The 18,610-nt window shown below is 35.6% G+C and overlaps 1 protein-coding gene across 2 annotated transcripts in view; it reads right to left on the bottom strand.

The window, feature by feature from the left end:
* The window catches only part of TLK1 (tousled like kinase 1), a 160,264-nt gene that overhangs the window by 56,546 nt on the left and 85,108 nt on the right, over window positions 1–18,610 (bottom strand). For both annotated transcript variants that reach the window (XM_078146975.1, XM_020990947.2), the window contains exons 4-8: window positions 15,335–15,410; window positions 9,292–9,338; window positions 7,218–7,313; window positions 6,200–6,289; window positions 5,678–5,770 (exon numbers count right to left, since the gene is read on the bottom strand). In XM_078146975.1, coding sequence (XP_078003101.1) covers window positions 5,678–5,770; window positions 6,200–6,289; window positions 7,218–7,313; window positions 9,292–9,338; window positions 15,335–15,410 — 402 coding nt within the window. The remainder of the gene's footprint in view (window positions 1–5,677; window positions 5,771–6,199; window positions 6,290–7,217; window positions 7,314–9,291; window positions 9,339–15,334; window positions 15,411–18,610) is intronic.

Genomic DNA, 18,610 nt, shown 5'->3' with positions numbered 1-18,610 from the left:
TCACAAGAACATTGAGGGATCAACTCGTGTAAAGGGGGGAGGGGAGGAGGAGATACTAAATAGGCAGAAAAAATCCCAGATCTTATAAATACCAGAGAAAGGTAACTGACAGAACAATTACTATATGTCTACTTTTCCATCCGTATTTTTAAAAAAGATATACATGAATTGACAAAAAATATGATGAGAGAATTAGTAGGGGACAAACATACAGGCTTTTTTGCAAATTATGGTCTATGGTAGATTTAAATGAATTATGTAGCAGATGCAATATTAAGGGAGAGTAGATAGACAGACTCTGTACTTCACTGGTATATCAGAGACATCACGAAAAAGCAAAGAAACTCCCCATAATACAGGGTAGACTCTATGTAGTAAGACTATGGGAGAGTATGAAGAAAAGTTAGATAAAATAGACTGTGATCTGCATTGCTGCAGGCAAAATCCACATCAATGAGATCACAGATTCTTTTGAATGGTTGAGGAACATACGGATGTGGTTTAATTTCTCTAAAATTTAATTACTTGTTTTTCACTGGACAAAGATTGTACAGAATATCAACAATGTTTGTATAATCTAAAGAAGCTTTGTGATTCCTAGTAGCATTTCATCTTTGCTCTCCCTGCCATGGGGGAAGAAAAAGGTGTTATGAGGGACACAACAGAGGCCGAGGGATCCCTAGATACCAGAGCACAAGAGAATGAGGCATAAGAAGACTAGAAAGGTAAGAAGGGAGCCACAATATAAAAGGCTTAAAAAGCTAAACAGAATATTTTATATTTGATACTGGTGATGATAGGGAACCAGTGGAATTTACTGAATAGAAGAGTTAAAGAGTGGGACTATGCTGAAAACAACATTTGAGTGCACTGAGGAGATTTATTCTCAAAGTATTTGAAAGCAAAGAGGACAGATACCAAAGGTATGGGGAAAAAATCTTAGCCTTTATTATTACCCCCAAAAAACAAATGAGAGACCATCAGGAACTAATAACCCAACATGCCTGTTTCCCCATCACTGTAAACTTCTATGAGCACAAACTACACAAGAATTGGGGAGCATCTTTGGTGAAAGTATGGCAAGGGAATAGCAAGCTTTTGAAAATGATATTCTATCTTTATAGTCATACAACTGAAAGGTGTAGAAAATATATTGTTTATGGACTATAAAAGGGCATTTCATTCAGTAGAGCAAAATGCCATTGCAGAGGCTCTCCTCCAAAAAAATTTCTCCTGTGCCTGTGTTTCTATCATACAAAGAATACCTTGAAAAAAATAATGAAAATAATTCGATTAAGTTAATCCCTGATTATTAATCAGGAGACATAAAAAAAAGAGTTTTCTGCTTATAAAAGGTGCTTGCCACTGTGATCGAGGCTATTCAGGTCAGAATCCAAATAAAAGGGAACTTCTTACAGATGGCATGGTCCTCCAGAGGTTTCTGTCTGAACATGACACTAAGATATCTGCATCAAGCACTAGAACACTTCAGAGACACCAGACTGAAGGCTATAATCACTCCAAAAAGAGTTTGGCCAAACTATCCATATAGGAAAAAAACAAATGCATATAGAATGTTTATTGCCCAGACTCTGATATGGAGTCAGATGGACAAACTAAAAAGACAAGTCATCAGTACCTGAACAGATACTACAAATGGACAAAATAATCTGGCTAATTATTAAACCAATTGAAAGTAAGCTAGGAGAATTATGGGAATTGCAATTCTTTTAATGACTCCAAATATCTCCTTGAAGCTTATACTAACATTCTTCTGGTGATGATGCCACATTACTGTGAGTCATAGAATACCAAAGTCTTTGGAAAAACCCAAAAAGCAATGGAGAGGAGCATGGTGAATATGAGTGGGCTTCAGTCAATGTATCACAAATGAGGAATTAAGAATTTGTTTTTTGGAGGGAGGTCCCTCACCTATGATTTTATTTGTGAGGAAACTCCTCTCATCAATGTAAATCATCAACTTCTCTGTAAGTTATGGTCTTGAGTTTTCTGAGAGCTTTTCTGAGAAATTGGTCAGGAAATATGTGTAGAAGCAGGACTTGAACCCTGATATTTCTCCACCAAAGCTGGCCCCCTAACCACCAATCCATCCAAACTTTTTATGAAAAGGGTACAATAAGAGAAACACATGACTAGAAATCAATGGTCAAGCTGGTAGCAAGTGTCAAGGACGACTAGCAGATAGCTTTGGAAGCTTTAAGAGATCCTGAGGGCCCCAAGTACATCTGGCAGACCCCCTGTAAAGGGACGGCGTATACAACAGTCACACAGGACAGCCAGCAATCTGTATCACAAGAGAGACCCCTCGCAACAATGAGATCACAGATCCACTGAAGCACTGAATTATAGTTATTTTATATTTATGTCATAAATTTTACCTCATAAATGTATCCCAACCTTACCCACTTGCTAAGATGGTGCTTTATATACTAAATAACACAGTATGCACTTAATAAATATTTCCCGAATTAACCTGAGAGACGAATCTGAGAATCGGTGTCATGGGCAGAGAGCTGTCTCAGGAGTCAACAAGATCCAAGTTCAAGTTTTTCCACTAAGTGTGGTCCAGGCCTGAGGGATGGCTGGCATGAAAGGAGGTAGAGTATAAGCCTACAATATACTAGAAATACACCTTGACTGGAACATAATGAGAGCTAAGATAGGAAAAGAAGCCTGGAGCCACACTGGCCTTAAATGTCAGTCTAAAATGTTTCCATTTTATCCTACAGAACAGTCTTCAAAGCGGCACCTGTCAGCATGACCACAAGGATGCATGATGAGCCAATCAGAGAGGCAGATGATGAGTCACCTCCCACCTTCTCTGATAGCCAAATGTGGGACTCTTCTCAAACACAACCACAGTCCCCAACTCTGTCTTGTGGCCTAGCTCTGCAAGTTCCTATCCTGTCCCTTTATACCCCACCAAAGGCCCTCAGGGCAGTTATAACCAAACCTTGACCTGCTGTCAGCAGTTATGTAGGTAGGTGCTCTTGGAAAATTCTCCCTTCTTTGTCCTCAGTGTATTCCTATCCTGCCCTCTTCTTCCCCCATCACCTTATGGCTGTAGCAAGTGTTCCTCATCTAGTTATGCAGCCCTAGGCTAGGTCTGAGTTTAAGTTTCATAACATATATATTTGTACAAGAGTACATGTATATAACACAAATAAATTGGGAGACCACTGCTACAGACAAGAGGTAAATAATATAGGATTTCTTTCTTTCTTTCTTTTTTTTCAAGGTAAATTGGGGTTAAATGATTTGCCCAGGGTCACACAGCTAGTAAGTGTCAAGTGTTTGGTCTGACGCTGGATTTAAACTCAGGTCCTCCTGATTTCAGGGCTGGTGCTGTATCTGCTGTGCCACCTAGCTGCCCCTAGGATTTCTGAGAAGACAAGTACAGGGGGAAGCTAGGTGGCACAGTGGATAGCGCACCAGCCCTGGATTCAGGAGGACCTGAGTTCAAATCCAGCCTCAGACACAAAACACTTACTAGTTGTGTGACCCTGGGCAAGTCACGTATCCCCAGTTTGCCTTAAAAAAAAAAGACAAGTAATATATATTCCCAAGCATTAGGAAAATTATGTTGACAACTTTGCAAAAGATAAATCACAGGACACAGACTAAAGGCAGGGATCTCAGGAAGCTATTACAGTAGTTGTTTAAGTAAGAAGTGATATGTGGAAAAAGAAAAGAAGTAATATGTGTGTAAGACAGGTGCCTTGGGGAAATAACAGATACTCACATAAGGTTTGCTAAATAAACTATCTCTATTGCCATGCATGGATGATCAATTTTCAAATAATTAGAAACTGAAAAAAAAACAACTAAAAGGTAAGGAACTTGTTCACTTTGACTCTCTTTTCCATCCTTGCTCAAATATCTGAAGAAGATAATTTATACTTAAGACTGTGACCAAAGGTTTCTGTGCCCAGAAACTCTCAGACTGGGGGGCAATTTCCTTGTCATTTATGACTTTCACGAAAACAGCAAAGGTTCTACAAGTTGTTCCAGGATTCCAGCTAGCTCTATTTGCCTCTGATGTTTCTATCCCTTCCCATCTAGACACTGGTCCTTATTCTTCATCCATAGTAAACTTTCAATTGTATCCAACTTTGTTTTTTGTTTCACGTCTTTAACTGGAAAACAGTAACGGATGATATTTTTTAAAAGGCAATCAAAATAACATCAACGAATAAGCTATATACCTAATTTCTCATCTTAATAAAATATTTATGAGACTGATCGATATACATATTGATGAAAAACTCAGCAAGAAACAGACATGCTTCCAAAAAACCATATCTTTGGTCATATAAATGACTGAAAGGTACAGAGAATAAAAGATGCTGAGGTTTACTCTTTGTTGGTTTTAAAAATAGTATGACCTTGAAGTGAAGGCTTTTTTCTAAGAAGGTATGTCCCACACATGTTAAACATCACACAAAATATCCTGACAGATACACTCACAAGCACACTTTTGCTTAAGAATTCTCTAACTACCAACATCAAGCTTGCCTCTGTCATGGTACACATCTTTCTATAGAGTTCAAATGAAGGATTCCCTATAGATGGTCAAGTTCTCTATTTTGTCTTGTTAACAAATGATTTTTTGTTGATTTCATCAAGCCACAGAGTACTGCAAGGTATCCCTGATGAAAGCCACAACTACTATCATTCTTCACAGGAAAAAAACAAAGGGAAAAAGAATGCCTAATTTCCAGATTATGATATGCAGCTGGATGGGAAGGCCAATTAGTTAGTCTATTAGTAGATAATCTTAGGCATTCCAGATGAATGATAAGCTAGACCAAGAAATTAATAGACTGAAATATATCTGAGTAACTGTGCAGTGCTTTGAATCATTTCAAGCTGCTCCCTGACACATAAGTCGAATATATTAGTATTTTCCTAGTAAAATTATATGGCTGGAAATCATTCAGCAATACAGCTTATCAAGAATCACAATTATGGGCAGCCTAAAACATAATACAGAGAGGCAGGAGGGAATTAAGTAGCCTGTATCATATTACCAAAGACGACTGACATGCAACAAGAGATGCAGAAGGTATTCAGGAAATATATGATAATTTCTCATATGGATAGAGAGAGTACTTCATTCACACCAATAAGATCACAGATCCACTGAAATGTTATTTGTGAGAAATAAGAAGTAACATATCCACTTGACATTAATGTTACAATGACCATAATCTGGACTTTGCTGATTCAGAAGCCTTCTAAAATTTTGTAGTACTCTCAAGGTCATCATTTGGAACATAAATTTTCATTGTACTCTAGGCATGTGAAAGTGCTATTTGTGATCTGTCTGGTTGATAGTAGCTTGCTTACAGTATCTTTTATACAGCAGTTTATTTAGAGAACCCAATTAACCTTAAATGCACATAATGAAAAATTATTTCTCTCTCACAATTGTTGATCATAGCAAAATCAGCTATATGTGTTCATTTATATTTTACAGTTCTTTAAACGGTACTTATAGAACTTCCAAAGAATAATTTTTAACCTGATGTTTCAACTGTGTTTATATTACAAATATTTGCAGCTTTATAATTTTTCATATGATAATAACAACAATGTTTTCTAAAGAGCTTCACTATTACCAATTAATTTCCTTCCACAAACTACTATTACTTACCCTGAGCAAATCATCTATACGACCTTCTTTCTTTTCCAGGTCCTGGTTTTTATTATTTTCTAGTGCTGCTAATTTCAGCATTGTGAGATCAGTCTAAACAAAAGAAAACTGTTTTATCTTCTGCATCATATGGCCTATACATCTAATAATAAAATAGAATGTAAAAGGAAAAAAAACCTGAAAAACTACCACTCAATGTCATCTTTAAAAAAATTGCATTAATGCTAACTATATTCCAGTTAACCAAGCTAAGCTCATACCAATAAGATCACAGATCCATTGAAATAATATTATTTATTAGAAACAGGAAGAAGTAATATTAAATCTAGAGATCTCACAAAGATGACACCATTAATACCCACTCGAGAAGAGGATGAAGTTCGCTAACAAAAAGATTCCACATAGTGTAGCCCATTTAGCTTTCTTGAGTCACAATGTTATTTGTAAATACATTTTTGAAACAAACAGAAGCTAATGCAATTGTTTCTGAGGACAGAAGAAACTGATAAGATTACAATTTACCTGAATAATTTTAAAAGATAACTGCTTTGGTTGTGTAATAGGGTGGTCCCCAAAAGCTAATGCAGTAGGAGAAGGGCTATTCGGCCGAACCTAAAATACATATTTAAAAAATTACATCATTAGGAAAAAAAGTTAAGGTCCTTTATAGCAACGTCGATCACTTAGAAGAAATACCTGCATTTTCTAATAGTCTTATGACCTCTCCCCAGCTCAGAATTCCAAGAAATTATTTTAAATAATTGTTAAAACATAGCCAAAAGAAATTGTGTCTAAACAAACATTTTAAAAATGTCAAAAAAGAATTATAGTGGCTCAAAAAGTAAATGTGATTTCTCATAGAAGTCTTGAGCTGCAACATAATGTGAATGATTAATTCTATGGATCTATTGTACATTCATTTAAAAATCAACAGTATAGTTTCCTTGATCAGAAAAGTCACAACATAAAATTTAATGGGTACTATTATTTGTACAGAGAAGCAAAATGTTTAAAAATCACAACTGGAAGGAAAGTAAAATCTCAAAGACTTTGAAAATCCAATCCTTTTTACTATCCAAATGGGGAAAGGAGGTGGGAAATTATCCAAGTTGACAGCAATAAAACCTATCTTTAAATATCCCCAGAAACAAAAATTTGCCCAATCTCTCCCTAATCTTACTGACAAGAAAGATGGAATTCAGAATTCAATCTTACCATTATGAATTTATTCCAAGCTTATTTTAGCCCTTATGTACCCAAGAACACCTAACTTACAGAAATATTAGTTTTGAATACAATTATGTTATTTTATTAAATGTTTTATTTTCACGGGACAAGTTTTGCTGTCATAAAGCTATATGATACATAATGATCATTAGATCTTTAAAAAGAATGCTAATCTATTTACATAACTGACAACTTTTAATTTAGATGAAGGAGTCTATATGGATGTTACAAATTGTACCAATGCATAAAAGTTATTTAGTTTTAAAACCTTTTGAATTAGGCTAAGCATGACAAATCCACAGGTAAAACTTACACAAGAGGAAGGAGTGGAATGTGAATGTGAATTCTGAGGCGATCGTATTGCAGGAGGTATTCCCCTTACTGGACTAGAGCCATTTCCACCTTGATACTGAGGAGAAAAAAAAACAGGAATCAAAAATGCCTTGGGAAGACCCTTTGAGATAAAGTCTTAATTATTTTTAGATTAGATATGATACTAACATAAATAGATCCAGTTTACAATGCAGAAGGAAATCATAATTAATATATTTCTAGTCAGTTCCTAAAAGGCTGAAAAATAGGAAAATTTCTAAGAAAAAATGTAAAAGGATCTCTTCCCTACCTCAAAAATACTACTTTTATACAGTAATCATTCCCTTATTCATTATTAAAATTATCTTAACATAGGATAACTTCCCAAGCTAAGTAGGATTAATGATATCAGTACTCTGCTGAAAATGAGGCTGGTCATCCTCTAATTGAATGCCAAGGGTTTTGTTTTAAAGGCAGAAAAACTTACTTGAAAAATATGATCATATACTTATTCTGAGTGTTTTCCACACAGCTTACTGCCAAAGTGAAGACTCCAAAATCATGCTCTACACTCCCAAGTAAATGGACATGATACTACGCAAAAGTACCGAACAGACCTGGCTTACTTAAGAGTATGTACTCTTAACAGCATATAAACCTAAGTGTCACATGATACAGTTTTTCTTCATATTTAAGCAGTTACAACCTCAAGGACTCCTGTCTCTTTCTGCTCACTTTGCTCCTTTCTCCACTGCTCTCAGCAATGAATAGTCTCAGCTTGTTGCCTTTTCTCTGGGCTGCCACTAGATTCCTCTCCAAATAATACATACTACTCACATCACTGCCCTAACAATCAAGTAAGCAAGCAGTGAGTGGACAGTAGAAAAGAAGTGATTTACTAGAAGATTTCTTTAAACCCTTTTCTAAACATCCTGCGTATAGAAGAGGATCAATGAGACTGTTCATTCAGTGAATAATATTAAGCTAAAGTATCAAATGTGATGTAGTAGAAAAAGGACTGAATTTAGTCAGGATAGACCTGGACTCAACTCCCACGTGCACACATGGGCAAGTCAACTAACCTTCTGAGCCTCAGTTTCTCTCTCTCTCTCTCTCTCTCTCTCTCTCTCTCTCTCTCTCTCTCTCAAGAAAAGAGCACAAGACAATTTACCCTCTACATGGCGATGACATTCAATTCAACAAGTGATGACATTAAAATTCAAAATTTACAAACCACCCACTATGGGTAGGTGTTGGATAATGAGATCATGAATATGAAGGAGAATGCATGTAAAGCACTTTGTAAACATGAAAGCACAATATACAAGGCAGTCATGCCTTGGTTGTCGAAAGTATTTCTTTAGGGACTTGTAATTTTCTTCTATGATTTTCTTCTCCACAAATCAAGATCTCAATTGTTCTACAACTATACAGATGGTCTTCAAATGTTACCATGGCCCAAAAATTCATTAACCCAGGGCCATGCTGGTAAAGAGCCTCTCTGCATTTCCCTAAGCTACACCTTGCATAAGGCATATTCACTACTGACCTTTCCAGCTTAGAGGCCTCTTAGAGCCTGTGTTCTGCTGTTACAGCTTTTAAGAATGCAAGGTCATGTCTAACAGTGATGTGGCACTGGCATGGGACTTCAATGCTTTTATGGAAAACACAAGGAAGAATAACTGTGGAGGGAATATTAGCAGTGAGTTTTGCCATACCAGGCAATCCCATCCTCTCTTTTAAGAAAAAAATACTTTGTAATATAGTAGATAGTGCTTACCTTATCAGTTTTTACATATGCCCCAAATTAGCAGTTAAAAGGAGGAGTATTTTAGTTGAACTTCTGAACAGTTCTTAGAAACTGACTCCCAAACTATTTAACCTATGGTTCTAGGTCCTAAGTGTTGCTCCAATGGTAATAAAAATTCTCAAATAGATGAGACATACTCTGTTAAGGTTCCTTCTATTTGAAATCAGCAACAGTTGAATATGTAGTTTAGAGGAATTATTTTTGGCCAAATGCAGAATTACATCATTTCAGAAGATAGGAAGAATCCTTTAAAAAAAAAACTTACTTCAAAATAGTCACTAATTTTGAGGCCACGTCCCCCAATACTTTTTCCTAAAAAAAAAAAAAGGAAGGAAGGAAAAAAGGAAAAAGTGTCACATATTTAAAACACAAAGATAATGACGACTACATGATTATTTTGTCAGAAAGGTGAACTTGTTGGGATTTGATTTCTAAAGAAATTAATAAAACCTTCATTGAATATGAGCACTTGCTGCTTCATTTAGTTGGTGTTGGGAGTGTGGGGGGAAAAGTAGAGTACATTAGTAAAAACAAAACAAAACTTCTCAGTTCTGTTGTTGTTTTTTTGGCTAGACAATGGGGTTAAGTGACTTGCCCAGAATCACACGGCTAGTAAGTGTTATGTGTCTGAGTCCAGATTTGAACACAGGTCCTCCTGAATCCAGGGCCGGTGCTCTATACACTGTGCCACCTAGCTGCCCCTAAAATTTCTCAGTTGTGAAGGAACCAGATTCTACTTTGAGAATTCCAAATAATGATGGCAGGACTTCTAAATGATAAATGGCATATTTTAGTAGAAGCATGTCAATTAAAGTAATTGTTCCAATTATTGGAGGTTCACATAAACACATGATGTTAAGAGATTAAATTCTATTACACTAATTGCTTAAAAAATAAGCACTGAGCAAATTAGCATGTTATAAAACTACAATTAATTCACACTGGTTTACAGCTTCTAATTGTTCATAAAAGCAGATCAGAGTGAACAAAAGGCACAAGTAGCAACTTTATACCAACAAACTAATTCGTACCTGTAAATTATAATAAAAAAGCTCTGTTAAAGAGACATATCTATGCTCTGCCAAAGAACTAAAAGGTGCTTAAATACCAAGACTGTTTTGCACATAGATATTTTGGCTTTTTAAAAACATTCTAAATTGTGGGTTATTTTGTACATAAACAAAGTTTAAATGTGGTTCCCATAAGTAAGCTATGATGATAGTATACGAATTATTAACAAAATATAGCAAGAGCTCTATTAGTTCATGAAAAACATTCTTCTGAAATGTACAGTCAGTACTACTATACTAAAGTAAAATGTAATTTCTGCAGGAAGATGGGAGATTTTAAAAACACTTCTATTAATTCAACATTTTTGATTCCCAAGTCATATCTAAAGATACACATCATATAAACCTGTGTGGGAGGGGGGCAGTGTCTAACAAGGGCAGTACATAATACCTCTATGCTCTGGTCTCTAAAGTTACATAATGGAGCTAATGCCAACCTGCCATCCATTCATTTTATAGTTTTGTAACTCCAGCAAAATTTACTAATAAAAAAAAAGTACTCATAAGAATGAGGAATTTGTAAAGTACTTTCAATTTGACTAAAATTTCCTAACTAAAATATTTTCAGTCATCCTGAGTTACCAAAATCAGATATTTCCATCCCACAAAGAACACATTTTCAGATTTAAATTTTTAGATTTAAACAAATCTTAACTAGGATAAAAATGTTTCAAGATGAGATTTTGTTTAGCACTTTTTATCCATTTAAGAGTATAATACTGACATTTATATTCTACTCATCCCAATAATAATTTTTATTTTATGAAATGGTATCTAATAAATCTAAAATGTAAATAATAAAATTTGTTATTAATTTATATTTATAAATTATAAAATTATTATTTATATTTGTAAATATTTGTTATTTAAAATAAATCTAAAATCTAAAAAATATGGTTTTAAGTACTTATAAAATTTTTAAAATACTAAACATATGAAAACATCACATAAAAATCAAATTTTTCTTAAGACATACTCTATACTTTCAACTTTTGATTATTGTGATTATTTATTTTGTCTACATTACAAAAAAAAAATCAACATGAAATAAGAATGTGGATATTCTGAAATTGTTAATATAAAATGCTTGCTACTTCTGCAAAGAAATTCAATAGGATATAATTTGCCACTGCTGAAAGTACAGCTTTTTCTGTTTGGGGAAATACAACAAATATAGAATCCTAGAATGGTTGGAAAATATTCAAGATACTGGAACGTTTTTCCTATGAGCCAGTAAGTATATCAAGTTTAATAGAAGAAACAAATAGAGCCTATGCGTTGTTAACTTGCCCTAATGCTAATATTATATTATGCAGAATCTGCAAGAGACATTAATGTAATACTTTCACACATACAAGATAATTGAGGTAGACAGACGTTACTCAGGGGATGATACAGACTTTCTAGAGATAGGTCCTTATTCAATAACTCCTCAAACCAGAATACAGAGGAGTCTCAGAGAAGGTTAAACTAGAGAAACTCCGCTATGGTCTGTACTACTTACCACTTTCCAGTAAGTATCTTTCCTCTTTTAAATTTAACTTTCATTGACAAGGCAAACATGCCTCCTAATTACAAAAGTCCAGTTGGTTTCCCTGTCTCTCCACTCTCCAATCCTTTTCTACACAGTTGCCAAATTGGTATCTCTAAAGCACAGGTCCAGTGGCTCCCTACTGCCCCTAGGGTAAAATAGAAACTCTTGTCCTTGACATTTTCCAATCACTACCTAGGCTCCAGCCTACCTTCACAAACATACTGGATATTACTTCCTTTCACTCACTCTATCTTGCAGCCAAACTGGCTTCGCTACTGTACCCAACAGATGACATTCCATCTCTTGTCACGGTGCCTTTTCATAGGCACCAATATCTGAAATGCATTTTGCCCTGTCCCTGCAAGAACATCTGATGGGCCACTCCTTACCAGGAGGCTGTTCCCAATACCCATCTTGCAAAACTATTTAATATTTGTGTAAATGAACACATCATAGTTTTCCATAATATAAGCTCCTTGAGGGCAGGATTTCATTTTTCTCTTTCTATTCCTAGGCTCACAAATAGTTAAGTGCTTAATAAATGCTTGTCAAATTAGATTGTTAAGAAAAACAAGCATGCAAACTGAAATATATGAATAAAACAAGAGACTGAAAATTATTTTACATGATTCCATAAACTTCCACTAGCAGATATCATTAAACGTCCAATTATCACTGAATAAGGACCAGTACAACTAAAGGGAATTAAACCACTGCAAATAAGGAGAATGAAGTTAGGTATATAGAAAACCATCTCATACCAAGTCTAATGCTCCAAGGGGCAGCTAGGGAAATACAGTGGGTAAAAGTGCTAGACTCCGAATCAGGAAGACCAAAGTTCAAATCTCACCTCAGACACTTACTAGCTGTGTGACCCTAGGCAAATCATTTAACCTCTGTGGTATTCCTCATCTGAAAATGGGGATGATAATAAAAGTACTTGCCTCCCAGGATTCAGTTAAGGAACAAAATGAGATGACATGTATACAGTACTTTACAAACAGAAGAGCACTTATAGAAATGTTTTTATTAACATTAATAAGAAACGCAGTTCTTGAATAGTGTTCTGAGAACAATCTCATCAAGAAGTTGGATAATTAATGTTGCTACTACCTAATTTCAATGACAAATATGCACAGTGAGCTAACAGTACATTGAGATTTGGACTCTAGACACAAAGAACATTATCTGACTATGATTTAAGGACCAATTTATATTTTGAGTTCAGTACTGGAAATTTTTTGTCTAAAGAAATAGAGTCCTAAAGTCACATTGAAAAAAGCTGAAGTAGAAGAAAAGCTAGAACTGGTTTAAGGAAAATAAAATAGATCTTTCAGGATTTTAAAATAGTCATTAAATATCTGGATTTTCCTGAGGAAAAGGATATCAAAAATAATTAAGGGAAACAATTTTGGTGGTGTTGTTTTCTTTAATTAAGAACTACAAATTTCCCTTAAGTAACAGCCAAGTACCAATTTATTTGATGAAGATAAGACTCCAATTTTAAGTTATTAGTTAATCTCATTTCTCTAGCCTTTAAGACAAGATCATTATGAGGAAGTAACTAACAATTTATTACTATGGAGATCAGATAATAGGTACAATTAACAAGTATTTATTAAATATTTTCTATAAGCCAGACATTGTGCTAGAGATTGAGGATACAAATACAATTAATGAAACAATTCTTACTTGCTAAAAATTTACATCTTAGTGATGGCAACAAATACATCTATAAGTATATACAGAATAAATATAAAGTAGTTTCAGAAGAAAAGTACTAGCAGTTGAGGCGCTAGGAAAAGTGATTGAATGGCATTTTGAATGAAGAAAGAGATCCTACCAGGTAGAGGAAAGCTCAGAGTACATTCCATTTAAATGATCAGTGCACAGGTACAGACATGGGAGTTATGTTTAGCTGAATCATAGAGTATGGGAGTACAAGTAATATATAAGGATGGAAAATAAAAAGTTGTGAAGGGTTTGAAAACTAAAAAGAATAGTTCATACCTTATTCTAGAAGCAATGAGAAGCCAGTGTAATCTGAGTTGGAGAATAACTCTGTGCACTTTTGCACAGAGTGGGGAAAATGGAATAAAGGTATAAAGATATTGGAGGCAGGAAGACCAAGTAGGAAGCCACTGCAATAATCTACAAAACAGGTAATGAGGGCATGAATTAACGTGGTAGCTATGTGAACAGAAATAAGGAGTCAGAAGCAAGAAATATTGTGGAGGTAGAAATGGCAAGATTTGACAACTGCTTAGTTACGTGTGGTAAAGGAGATGAGGAGTTATGGTTAAAGCCAATGTTACAAACCTGGGAGACTGGAAGAACAGTAGGTGAAGAGTGGAAAATAAAGAGTTTTATTTTGAGCGTGCTAAGTTTGAGATATTGGGACATCTGGCTTGAAATGTTCAACAGGAAATTGGTAATGAAGGACTGAAGCTCAAGGAAGTGACGAGAGCTAGAATATAGAAAAGTCATAATCACAGAGATTGTAATTAAACAAATGAGAGTTGATAAAGTTACCAAAAGAGAAAGAAACACTCAGGACGAGTCTTGGTGAACACCTACAATTTCAGAGGTATAATATGGATGATGAGACAGCAAGAGATAGAGAAAGTCTATTTAGATAGAAGGAGAAACAGGAGAAAGTGGTGCCACAACAGCCCAGGGAAAAGAGCATTTTCAGGAAAGGGTGACTGAAAAGGATGAGAACTAAAAAAGAACATTAGATTTGGCATTTAAGGGATCCTTGGTAACTGGAGAGAGCAGCTTCAGCCCAATGATGTGGCTGGAAACCAGGTTGCATTGGATTAGGAAGTGAAATAAGAGGAAAAGAGAAAAAAGTCAAAAGGAGAGGAGAGGAAGAGAAAAGTGAGAAGGGAAAAGAGAAGAGAGAAGTGAGAGAGGAGAAAGAATGAAATATGATAAAGCCAGAAAGGGATGGGATCAAGGGCACATGTAGGAAGGTTGGCCTCAGCAAGCATAAGGGTTACCTCATTGTGAGAAAGGAAGGGAAAGTAAGAGGAAATAGGGATGATAAGGAGTTGTGATATGAAGAAGAAAAGAAGGATCTCCTGTCAAAAAACTTTAATTTCTAAAGCTAGGTCCTCAGCTAAGAAAGAAGGGGGAGGGGAAGATGTGGAAGGCTTGAGCAAAGAAGATATAACGTGGAAATGCTTGTGTGGGAAATGAGACAGGGAATCAACTAAGGAGTAATAAAAAGAGTGTCTCACTTTAACGAAGGCCCAGGTCTAGTTGGATGACATAAATTTATACTGTACCACATCAGCACGGTGTGACTTTCTCTAACGCAATTTAGTAGTGGAGCAGAAGAGATATACAGTGGGAATAATCAGAGCAGATGTTTGGCAAGGGATGAATGATGATAAAAAAAGGAAGCAAGGGATTCAATAGTAGAGGACAATATAGAGTTTAATTGGGTAACAAGACTGGGAAAGAAGGGAAGTGAAATCTGAGCAGGGCAAATGGCCTGACAAAGTACCCTTTCTTGACAATGTGTGTGAAAAAGGTCTCATATGCTAAAATAAGAAAAAGCAGCTTCAGAGCTACACAAGAATAAAACTATTACTAGTTCTAAAAACAAAATCTTAAAGAGAACATTTTACAACAACAAGTTTCCAAAGTTATTAATAACAAATACTTATTCGGTTCTCAAAGATCATTGTTTAACTCACCCTGACTGCTTTCACTTTGGTTTTCTGCTTTCCTCTTTCTTCCTCTGGATGGCTCTGACTGTTTCTTCTCTGGAGTCTACAAAAACAAACAAAACAAAACAAAAACAAACAGTTAACAGAATGATAAGTTATTTTTGTGATGTAGTTATATCTTGAGTAATATAACATTTTAGTACAAAAATGTTTCTATTCAGTAGTAGTGTTGTTACATTTTTTTAATCCTAGTTTATCATTGTCATCTGCTATTCTAAGATTAATTTTTCATTATAAAAATTAAGGTACAAATTCTGAATATAGAAAAATGTATTTAGACTTAAAATAGACTTCCTCAGGTAGACCAAATGGTATAAGAATAAAAAAGTCTTCAGAAGTACCTAAAACAAAACATTCTTATTTTGTCTTTTAAAACCTATTCTTTTTCTCCCCAAAACTTTTTATTCTCTCCTCCCCTACCAATACTTAAATATGGGACAAAACCTTTGGTCATTTCGAAATAACTTGGGGACAAGATACAGCTCCTACTGGAAGATTACCATCTGGGCAACAGTGCTAGACTGAAGAGAAAGGAGAAAGTGACAATAAAAATAAATTGTTAGAGTTCTTCTGAAGGGTAAAAGCTGGAGAGTAATAATGTGACTATCACATTTTCAGTGGGAAAGGTCTGAGGAACCAACAAAGTGAACAGATTAACTAGAAGTCATAAGATTAAACTAGAAAAAGAGGTAGGGGTGGGAAGGATCACTAGGTACTCCAGTTTGTTCTATTTTGTAGCAATTAATTTTTCTATTCCCTCCTGGACCACTGCCCTGTCTCAATGAAATTATGAGCTATGTCATGTAGGGTTACCCAAGACAGACAGGTCATAGTGGAGAATTCTGACAAAAGGTGATCCACTAGAGAAGGAAATGGTAAACCACTCCATTATCCTTGCCAAGAAAACCCCACGGACAGTATTAAATGATAAAAGATATGACATGGGAAGACAAGCCCCTCAGGTTGGAAGGTACCCAACATGTTACTGGTAAAGAGTGGAGGATAACTATAAGTAGCTCCAGAAAGAAGCTCAACTGTAGATGTCTGGTGATGAAAGGAAAGTCCAATGCTATAAAGAACAATACTGCATAGGAACCTGGAATATAAGATCTATGAACCAAGGTAAGCTAGATGTGGTCAAACAGGAGATGGAAAGATTAAACATTGACAACCTGGGTGTCAGTGAACTTAAATGCATTGGAAAGGTTGAGTTTAATTCAGATGATCACTACATATACTACTGTGGGCAAGAATCCCTCAGAAGAAATGGAGTAGCCTTCAGACAACAAAAGGGTAAAAAAAGCAGTAGTAGGTTACGTATAATATCAAAAATGACAAAATGATATCTGTACAAATCCAAGGCAAACCATTTAATATCACAATGATACAAGTATACGCTCCAACTACTGAGGCCAAAGAGGCCAAAGTTGATCAATTCTATGAAGACTTACAACATCTTCTGGAAGTATCACCAAAAAAAAAGATCTCACATTCTTCATAGGGGATCGGAATGCTAAAGTAGAAATCAAAAGGTAATTGAAATAACAGGCAAGTTTGACCTTGGACTACAAAATAAAGCAAGGCAGAGACTAACAGAGGTTATCAAGATAACTTGCTGGCCACAGCAAACATTTTTTCAACAACCCAAAAGGCGACTCTACACATGGACATCACTAGATGGTCAATATTTAAATCAGATTGATTACATACTTTGCAGCCAAAAGTGGAGAAGCTCTATACAGTCTGTTAAAACAAGACACTGCAAAATTCAGACAAACTGGAGAAAATAGGGAAACTCACCAGACCATGTAGGCACGATCTAAATAACATCCCTTATGAATATGAAGTGGAAGTGATGAATAGATTTAAGGGATTAGATCTGGTAGACAGAGTACCTAAAGAACTACGGATAGAGGTTAAAATACTGTACAGGAGGCAGAAACAAAAAATGTTCCAAAGAAAGCAAAATGGCTCTCTGATGCAGCTTTACAAATAGCTGAGGAAAGAAGGAAAGTGAAAGGTAAAGGAGAAAGAGAAAGACATACCCATCTGAATGCAAAATTCCAGAGAATAACAAGGAACGATAAGGTTTTTTTTAACCAGCAATGTAGAGAAATAGAAGAAAACAATAGAATAGGAAAGAAGAGATCTCTCCAAGAAAATTAGAGATATCAAAGGAATGTTTCATGCAAAAATGGGCATGATAAAAGACAAAAATGGTAGGGACTTAACAGAAGCAGAGATTAGGAAGAGGTAGCAAGAATACACAGAACTATACAAGAAATATCTTAACATCACCAATAACTACAATAGTGTGGTTACTGATCTAGAGTAAGGCATCTTGGAGAATTAAGTCAAGTGGGCCTTAGGAAGCATTGCTAACAATAAGGATAGTGGAAGTGATGGAATTCCAGCTGAGCTATTTAAAAGCCTAAAAGATGATGCTGTTAAAATGTTGTATTCAATATACCAGCAAATTTGGAAAACTCAACAGTGTACACTGGATTGGAAAAGATCAGTTTATGTCTCAATACTAAAGAAGGGCAATGCCAAGGAATGTTCAAATTACCTAACAACTGTTCTCATTTCACATGCCTTGAGCAAGGTTATGCTTAAGATTCTGCAAACTAAGGCTTCAGCAACATATGAACCAAGAATTACCAGAAGTGTAGGCTAATTTTTGAAGCAGCAGAGGAACAAGAGACCAAATTGCCAATATTTGCTAGATTATGGAGAACTTTCTATTTCTGCTTTATTGACTACACTAAAATCTTTGACTAAGTGGATCACAACAAAATGTGGCACGTCCTCAAAAAGATGAGAATACCAGATCATCTTACTTGTCTCCTGAGGAACCTGTATGTGGGTTAAGAAGCAACAGTTAGAACCAAACATGGAACAACTGACCGGTTTAAGATGGGAAAAGGAGTACAACAAAGCTGTATGCTGTCACCTTATTTATTTAACTTATTTGCAGAGTACAACATGTGAAATGCCAGGCTGGATGAATCAAAAGCTGGAATTAAAGCTGGCAGGAGAAATGTCAATAATCTTAGATAGGCAGATGATGCCATTCTAATGGCAGTAAGCGAAGAAGAATTAAGAAGCCTCTTGATGAGGGTGAAAGAAGACAGCGTAAAAGGAGCAGCTAGGTGGTGCAGTAGATAGAGCTCTGGTCTTGGAGTCAGGAAGACTTGAGTTCAAATCCTGCCTCAGACACTTGGCACTTACTAGCTGTGTGAC

The sequence above is a fragment of the Phascolarctos cinereus genome, unplaced genomic scaffold (assembly GCF_003287225.1).
Source record: "Phascolarctos cinereus isolate Bilbo 61053 unplaced genomic scaffold, phaCin_HiC Scaffold_726;HRSCAF=1367, whole genome shotgun sequence".
NCBI classification, from domain to species: Eukaryota; Metazoa; Chordata; class Mammalia; order Diprotodontia; family Phascolarctidae; genus Phascolarctos; species Phascolarctos cinereus.
Note: the sequence above shows the minus strand (reverse complement) of the source record. Positions and strands in the feature narration are given on the sequence as shown.